At 40.8% G+C, this 9,165-nt stretch overlaps 1 protein-coding gene across 5 annotated transcripts in view; it reads left to right on the forward strand.

Annotated features, from left to right (window-relative positions):
• The window catches only part of Pamr1 (peptidase domain containing associated with muscle regeneration 1), a 178,586-nt gene that overhangs the window by 163,286 nt on the left and 6,135 nt on the right, over positions 1 to 9,165 (forward strand). For 3 of the 5 annotated variants that reach the window (XM_013514345.1, XM_013514346.1, XM_005384123.2), the window contains 2 exons: positions 4,920 to 5,132; positions 6,899 to 6,965. In XM_013514345.1, coding sequence (XP_013369799.1) covers positions 4,920 to 5,132; positions 6,899 to 6,965 — 280 coding nt within the window. Of the gene's footprint in view, positions 1 to 1,390; positions 1,442 to 4,919; positions 5,133 to 6,898; positions 6,966 to 9,165 lie in introns of all 5 variants that reach the window. The other 2 variants (XM_013514347.1, XM_005384122.2) reach the window with 1 other exon arrangement.

A 9,165-nucleotide genomic window follows, 5' to 3' on the forward strand; every position in this document is an offset into this window, starting at 1 on the left:
GAGATGCAAAGGTTTCTAAAAAGGGAACACAGAAAAAAAAGCGATGATTTTGAAATCTAACCATGGGGAGGAGCCCTGATGAGATGCATACGGTCTGTGTGCCCACCAGATAGATGTCTACCTGGGAGAGAAATGGAGGGAGGGAAGGAGAAAGTCTTAGAGCTCTCCTCAAAACCATCATAAGCAGTATGTGCTTTGGAAAACACAGCAAATGAGAGAGAAGAGAGAATAATGCCATGGCTGTTTGATATAGAATGTAATTTTTTAAAGGCTTTATTGTGCAAGATTAAAAATACAAATGTACTGATGCCATAGTTGGTACCCAGATGTGTGAATGAACACAGGTTTGGAAATTCATCATGGGTAAACATTGCCATGGCCCCCAAATGGGGAAAGCAATACTGCACTATGCCCAAATAAGCCTAATACTCATTCCTTTGCTCATTATTTCTAATCCATTCTCTCCTCTCCTGGGATGTCGCTTATATATTTATTTGGCTTCTCATTGTAACCCCTAGATCTCTTACATTTTTCCATACATTTTTACCTTTTGCTCTCTCTGGACTACATTCTGCAATTTTTCTTTTAAGCTATCTTTCAGGCTATTAATACTCTTCAGCTCTGTTGGATTTGCTAGTAAATTCATCTGCTGAGTTTTTAATTTCTGCCATTATACTTGTGAGTTTTAGATTCTTTTCCTTTGGTTATATTTGAGGGTTTACAGTTATCTGTTGAAGTTTTTGATTTTGTATTTCATTTCCTTGAATATACTCGGCATGGTTACTTTTAAGTGGTGTCAGAAAATGTTATGGCTTATATCTAGATGTCTGTCCAAGGCCTCATGCAGTCATAGGTGGGGCTTTTCAGTGGTGGCTGGATCTAGAGGGTGTGATTCTGGGGTTAAGAATGTGATGCTGGAATTAATTGATGGCTCCATGCTAGGATTAAGGCTGCCCTACTGTGGGTGTGAATGCTACCCACCCTTAGGGACAGAAAGAGGGATAGGTCATAAGGGACAGAAAGAAGGTCCCTGCTTGCTGCTTGCAACTTTGCTGCCTTCTTCCTGCTGTAAAGTGTTTCTCCTCTGTGATGCCCCTCTTCCATTCCACCCTGCCTGGAGCCAGCCCACTATGAACTGAAAACTCTGCAAAGTGTGAGTCAATTAAATCTTTCTCCCTTTAACTTTGGGTGGCAGGTATTTTGTCTCAGCAATGAGAAAACTAACTAGGATAGACAACTACATTATCCAAATCTTCTGTAACTTTTCTATTGCCTATATTTTTTAGATTTTCAACCATACAGTCTTTCTTTGTATTTTAGTCAGTTGGGGCTGCTATAAAAGTGTACCACAAACTGAGTGATTTAAACAACAAACATTTATTTCTCACAGTTCTGGAGTCTGGGAAGTCCAGGACCAAGGCGCTGGAAGACTCGTTGTCTGGTGAGGGCCTGCTTCCTGGTTCATAGATGATTATTTTTCTGGCTGTATCCTCATGTGGGGAAAAGAAGGAGCAAAGGAAGGGAGCTCTCTGGGTTACCTTTTATAAGGCACTAATCTCATTCATAAAGGTTCCACCCTTACAATCTAATCACTTCCTAAACACCCTACTTACTAATACCATGATTTTGGGGGGTTAGAATTTCAGCATATAAATTGAGGAGAGGAGAGACAAGCATTAAGTCCATTGCACATTCCATTGGATCCTAACTTAAAGGTGTGACTTGGCTGTAGTCTGATAACATTCCATAAACAATAATTTAAAACCAAATAATGGTTCTCTATTCTAAGATCTCAAGTTTAAGCAGCACCATTGATTTAATTATAGCTTCTTGGGGATCAGAAGTAAGGAAACTTTATCTGAAAAGTACACATGTGATCTCATTTCAGGAACGCCAGATTATACAAAGGCATGCATCTGAGAGTTGTAGAAATACAATAGTATCCCTCAGCCTTGCGCAGAGATTGTGTATTCCAAGTTACTCATTAAGTCTTTGAAAGTCTCTTCAATGAGAAAAGCAGAGAATCTGCATTGTCCTAAATCGTTATGACCTCCAAGGACTCAAAAACTGTACAAAGTTACTGCTATTTAAACCCACATTAAATACTATAGCTATGCAAAGGTTAATCAAAGTATACAATGAATGCTTACATTAAAAACAAATTATTACAATGAAAGAGTCATTTCTTAATCCCTCTCAGGATACTCCCCTTCACTTCAAACACTCTTCTCCCACCATTTTTGCCACTTTCTGAAGCACTTCTGGTAGACCTCATTTATGAGTGTCTTTAAGAGTGGTTTCATGAAGGTGAGTGCTGCTGTTCAGTGCCATCCGGTGAATAGGCAGGCTCCTGAAAACATAACAGTGTGTCCTCATCCAACTTATTCACCAGATCTGGCACTGTGTGACTTCTGGCTCTTCCCCAAATTCAGAATATCCATGAAAAATAAGTATTTTAATCAATTCAGGACTTTGAGACTGTCATAACAATGCCATTAAAGACATTCACCAAAGAGGACTTACAGAACTGCTCCAGAAAGAGGCAAGAATGATGGGATAAGTGTGCTCGAAGCCAGGGGAAATATTTTGAGGGAAACTAATGATAGTGTGTTTTCACTGTAATAAAATTTTTAAATGTAAACATTCAAGATGTTTTTCATGCACGCCTTGTCTGGTCCATGAGACTCTGCACATGGAGGTCTAGCAGAACATGGAAGCGCTTCCTTTCACAAGGAAGAAAGCCCAGCTCTCAGGCTTACCTATCAAAACTACCAAAAGACAGGATTTCACATCTTTGTGTTCTTTCGGTATTTCAGGGCTGGCCTTAAATACCAAATCTTTCTTGACCAGGAACTCTAGCAAAGCTTGAAATAAGTGAGGATCTAGACTTGAATTATACCAATCAAAGCCCTTTGATAAGCTAACTGGCTGCCAGAGCCAGGCAGTCCAGTGGGGTAAGATCAAGAGAAGAACAAAGTCCCATGTAAACAGAAAGCTGTGTCGCAGGGCCAGTAGATTGTTGCTATATGGGCATACAGGCCCAACAGTTCCAAACCCAAATCATGTCAGAGGTCATATTTTTATGTGAAATTCCCCAATTTTTAAGTTGGCAACTAATTCCAGTTTTTAAAAAATTGCAGATAGACTGCACCACTTTTTTCCAAGTACTGGGAATTGAACCTAAGGCCTTTTTACTGAGCTATAGCCCCAGCCCTCCTTCCCTTTTATTTTTGATTTTGAGTCAGGGTCTTGCTAAGTCACTAAGTTGCCCGGGCTAGCCTAAAACTTGCCAACTTCCTGCCTCAGCCTCCCAGAGCACTGGCATCACAGGTGTATGCCACCCCCCTGACTGAATGTACCACACTTTTAAGGTGACTGCAGTTTCTGGGCCCCAGCAGTTGCACTCTAGGCTATATGTTCAGAATAGAATGAGTCTGTACTAAAAAAAGGCAGCCTTCTCACTGAAGCAACACGTACTACTTCCTCTGCCTCTTCCTCCCACATCACCGTGGTATTCCTGAAAATACCAGCACTAGGGTTTTCTGAGTCCATTTGCAGAATCGAAAAAAGCACTGTCCTCTTTTATACCACCTCAGTATTCTTAAACAGTTTGCTCAATGAGGTCTTTTTTTCTCATTTAATCATTTTAGAGGCCCCCATCAGGGATATTGCTCATAATACATAGCCCCAAAGCCCATGGAATATTATCAACCACCTTGCCACACGGTCTATGGGCAATCCTAGAGTCAACAAGCCACTCATCTGGCTAATCGCAGCAGTCTTTCCAAGTTGCCCAAAGGAAAGATATTTATTTTTACTTCTTAAATATTTTAGAGTGATTTGTCAGGAGGCAAGCAAGTAAGTTGCTTGGGAGGTAATTGGGGCGGGGGGGGAAGACAAGGGTTAAATGCATAATTGCACTACGATGACAGGGTGGGGGATGTTTCCTAGGGATGAGCCTCTCTGTTAAAGAGATGATCAAAAAGAAGCCAGGAGGCTGATAGAATGATTGGTACCTGAATTCAGCAATTAAAGGTTGACTTCTTCAAGGGACTCATTCTCTTTCTTTAGGCAAGTCATATTCCATACTGAGCTATAATCTATTTAAGAAAAATATGTTACTATCTGGTAGAGTATTTTCAGACTATATCTCAGATCCTGTTCAGCGCTCAGAATAGCTGGTAATGTCATCTCTAATTTAAGTAGCTGTCCAACAGGAATTAAAGAATAGAAGTACCTTTGTAATGAATATTGAATGTACAGCTAGAAAGTTTTACTTGGAGATAAGGGGAAATTGTTGTATCTCTACAGCAAATGTATGTTACCCTCTGGTATTATCTCCTAGTATTTTTTAAACTTAAACTTTCAGCACTCTTTTGTTTTTGAGGATGAAATCTAAAATCTAAGTTTATTTCATACATACACTTTTGGTTCTGATCAGTTCTACTCTGGGTTATAGCATAAATAGGGAACTGAATAGCCTAGTTTAAATTGTCCAAGTGTTAGGAAATGAAGGCACTAACACAATATCAAAAAACAATAACTTCTGCATACTGATTGTAAAGTCTAGGTGAAATACTCATTTTGTCCAGGCTTGCCCAGCTACTACAGTTTGAGAAGGAAAGGAATAAGATCACATGAGGGTCAGATCTGGCATCAAATTTATCTGATATTTCATTTTGAATGAAATATTTCTCAGTTTAAATATAAATCATTAAAACAAGGGAGAAGCACAGGTCTAATCTATGCATTTTTCTTTATGAAATTTCTCTTGGTAATTCTTTGGAGCACCAATGTAAGCAAGCTCTCTATCACTGTATTTTTATTTTAATGAAATATGAAAAGGTTCTATTCTAAAACTGGATGACTTAGATTTTAACAGTTCTTTTCTCTCTCTGTCTCTTCCTTTTCACTTTTAGCTCTGGAAGAAAGAAACTGTTCAGACCTTGGAGGCCCAGTCAATGGATACAAGAAAATAACTGGAGGCCCTGGGCTTCTCCATGGGCGATATGCCAAAATTGGCACTGTTGTATCATTCTTTTGTAACAGCTCCTATGTTCTTAGTGGCAATGAGAAAAGAACTTGCCAGGAAAATGGGGAGTGGTCAGGGAAACAGCCCATTTGCATAAAAGGTAACTTATGGATGTGTCTGGATTCTGTAGAGACAGGTGGATTTGCTGTACTTTCTGGTCTACTTTCTCATGCATGCTTTTAAGCCCCTGAAAAAAATATCTTTCTTTACTTCTCCCTGGAACCGTATATAACTCTTTGGCTGGAACTCATCCTTAAAAACATTTGCTTCTTTTATCTGGATATAAGGAGGACCTGCTTATTTTGCTCACAACATCTTGAAGTGACAGAGAAGAGTGATATAGTTAGCAGAACATTTTGGGGAAAAATGACAGGGCTGATGTTTATGTATTTTGTACATATTTTGTCTAAGAGTGAAATTTATAAGCATTTACATAACTACATTTATTTACTCTCTATGCAATATTAAGTTAATGCAACAAATAAAAAAAAAAAGAGGCCCAGAATCTCTGGCTGCCTATGTGGGAAGAAGTTAGTGATGTTAAAATGTTGAAAAAACAAAAAAGACAGCAAACCCTCAAACATTCAGGAGACAGTTACAGGAACACATGAGCTGTTCAGAGGAAGAAGAGATCGACAGTTCTGAAATAAGAATAATTGGGTGGAGCAGCTAGGATGGGACCAGCCTGGAAAGCTGGGAAGGATTTAGAAATGTGAAAAGGATTGAGTATGGTGTTCTAGACAGAAGACTGAGTAGAAGGTAAGAAGCGTGAGAAGTGAAAGAATCCTGGAGAACTCATAGTGTGGCAATCACGGGAGAAAATTACAAAAATGTAGGTTGGAAGCTGAAAAATGGAAGGTTGCACGGACAAGCTAGAACTGTCCCCATCACAGTGGGAATGCATAGCTTCCTATGAAATTTATTCACTAGTTGCTTCAGGTTAGCAGCTCCTCTATTTGGGGGACAGGTCACAATGATCTGGCTGTTTACTGGAAAGAAAAGCATGTTCTTGTCCTAGATTATCCAGATAATTGCCTCCGTCCACCACTTTCTCTTCTGGGTGTTTGTCAACAACCTGGATCCTGGGAAAAGGAATGAAAGAGAATGGTTGGTGAAAGGAATAAATCACTTTAGACTTTAGCCAGGAACAACTTTCATCCCCACCAGCAGAGATTCTGACGTTTCATTTCATTAAGTATGAGAACAGTGTCACATATGTCCTTGGAGTTTTTGTCAACGCTTCTCTTACAAATTAATACAACCAAAGTACTCTAAGTTGCTAATTAGACAAATGTTGGCTGCTTGATTGGGAAAGTGAGATGGGAAGGATTCCTTTTCACTTGTGGAGAAAAAAAGACTTCCACAAAGTGGAACGGGGCTTTGAGCTGTCCTCCAGCGACTGTTAGGGACTTTAATTGCAGAGAAAGGACATGGGGTAACCAGTTACTCAAGACTTATTGATGATTGATGCTGATGTCTGGTTTTAAATGAGAACCTCCTAATTCCCTGTGTGGGCTCTATTTTAGAAACTTCAGTTTAGATTTTATTCCACTGTGATCAGGTTTGCTAACCCTATTCACATAAGCAGATACCCCTAACCCATTAATCGCTACTGTCCTAAATCACCTAGATGGAGTAGCTCTCCAGGGGCATCTACTGAGGTTTCTGGAGGTGACTATCAATTTAGGTGAAAGGCAGAATGCTCTTTTTCAAGTGAACTGTTAAGGCTTGGCTGACATACCTTGCCTCTGCGCCTGGGGAAAGGAGCACCTGTTTTCCGAGGGTGGGTTAGGTATGAACCTGGAGTTAGTGATGTGAACGGTGAATAGGGAAAAGGATTATGCAGCCTCATCTGTTTCTTTCTAGCCTGCCGGGAACCAAAGATCTCAGACCTGGTGAGAAGGAGGGTTCTTCCGATGCAGGTTCAATCAAGGTGAGTTAGAGACACCTGAACTCTGCTTTCAAGGGTAATGAATATTTCCCCTCCCTTTCCCTTTTCTCCACTTGTGTTTGGCCAAAGACAGTCTGGGGTTTCTTAGGGACATTGAATGCTAAATAATCACGAAAGAATAGAGCTTGTTAGATGGAGGCTCATTAGCCAGCTGCCTTTGGCCAAGAGGTAGTAACTGTTGGAATATGTACAAATTTTATTGGATCGTGGGAAAGTAGATAGCTGGTGAGCAGCAAGACTTTTAGATTGTCTCTGAGGAATTGGATTTTAATAGTGAGTCTTCCTAAGGTTACGATCTATTTATTGTGGCAGCTACTGGGAGCTGGCCTTCCTACCAAATGCAGCCAGCTGTGCTTTGGGAAGATGTTCTTGGTGGTAATCAACCAGATTAGGCAAGCGGGTGGAGCCCAGGAATTAGAGATAAATCATGGATGAGGGACTAGTATGCCAGGCTTTTCTCCCCAAAAGGCAGAGGTGAGGACCACCTGGTGGGGAGATGGTGGGCCCATTTCTACTCATTTCTCTTCTACATTCTTTCTCCTTCTTTTTCACTACTCCAGTAACACAGGGCTCCTTTGTTTTCCTCTATCACCCCACAGCAACTCTTTACACTGTGGCTCCTTTTGTCTGGAGCCTTCTTCCACTGAAAATTGTCAAGGCTTGGTGAGGCTATAAAGCTCTGTTCTCTGCTCCATTTTTATTTGGGAGTAATACTTTCCCCAGCTGTCCTTTTGCCAGGCTGATTCCTTTACCCTGTGTTTTCTGCCCTTTACCACTTTTCTCTTTCCATCTTAGCATCCCTCTCTACCTGTTCATTCTCCCTCTCTCTTGCCCCTTTCTTCCTCCCTCTCTTACATATATCTATAGCTCGATGTCTGTTTATATCTATCTGTATTGGTTACCTTTACAATGTCAGGACAAAATACCTGACACCTGCAGCTCAAAGGAGGAGAGTGCTCATGATTTCAAAGGTTAAGTCCATGGTTGGCTTGCTGCAGGGCAAAGACATCATGGTGGAAGAGTGTGGTGGAAAAAAACTGCTGAACACATGGCATTCAGGAAGCAGCAGATTGGAAAGAGCCAGAGAGAAGAGGCCAGAGCCACACACAGTCCCTAAGGTCATGCTTCCATGACCCCACCTCCTAATAACCCATTTAGCTATGGCCTTATGACCCAATCACCTCTCCAGGAGTCTCTTAATCCAGTCAAGCTGATAATCAACATTAACTGCCACACTCCCTACTACCCCAAATGTAACAGCAGCAAGTACAGGAACATCATGTGCCCAGTTCATGCAAAGTCCTAGTGCCTGAAACAGTGCCTGGCCACCTAGAAGATGCTCCATAAATGTTTATGGAATGAATGAATTAGATTGGCAGTCAAAGTTTCTTGTACTCTCTTTAATCCTAGGTGTTCTTAGACAAGTTCTTAAACTTGTTGAGCCTCAGTTTCCTCTTTTGGAAAATAGGGACAATCATAACAGTCCGCAGGGATTATGCCACACTAACGGCTAACTCTTACTACATGTTTACTGTAAGCCAGTTGGCCTTTTGAGTACTTACATGTATTAGTTCATTTAATCCTCACTATAACCTATGAGACAGGTATTATTATTATTATTCACTTTTCATGACCATGTTTATTATATGAGTAAACTGAGGTGCAGAGAAGTTGAGTAACTTGTCCCAGGTCACATTGCTAGAAGTGGCAAGGCTAGGATGTAAATTCAGTCTCTGGCTTCAAGGTCAAGATCTGTGCCATTATGTACTAGGTTTAGTGCTTATGCGAAAGCTTCAGGAAAGAACCTTGCACATATAATCATTTATCAGTGGCAGCTACTGTTAGAAATATTCCCAATGAGTCCCAGTGACCAGCACTGACCTGGCATACTTCTAAGTGAGCATATCCATCAATCTTTTACCCCTCAGGTTCTCTCATTCATTTTTATTTCTCCTTTGCAAGCAAGGCATTTTCTTGGGAACAGTGGCAGTAGAATACAAACTCTGCCCCTCTTCTGATCTTTGAGATTTCTCTGGGCTAGCCTCTCCTAAAGTGGAATCCGCCTATTCTTCCTACAGAGATATCTTATAGGGAAACTTTGAATTATTTCAAAACACCACCAGGGCTGGGGATTTAGCTCAGCGGCAAAAGCGCCTGCCTGGCAATCGCAAGGTTGTGAGTT

This window comes from Chinchilla lanigera, unplaced genomic scaffold, assembly GCF_000276665.1.
Source record: "Chinchilla lanigera isolate Chin_1 unplaced genomic scaffold, ChiLan1.0 scaffold00021, whole genome shotgun sequence".
Classification (NCBI taxonomy): Eukaryota; Metazoa; Chordata; class Mammalia; order Rodentia; family Chinchillidae; genus Chinchilla; species Chinchilla lanigera.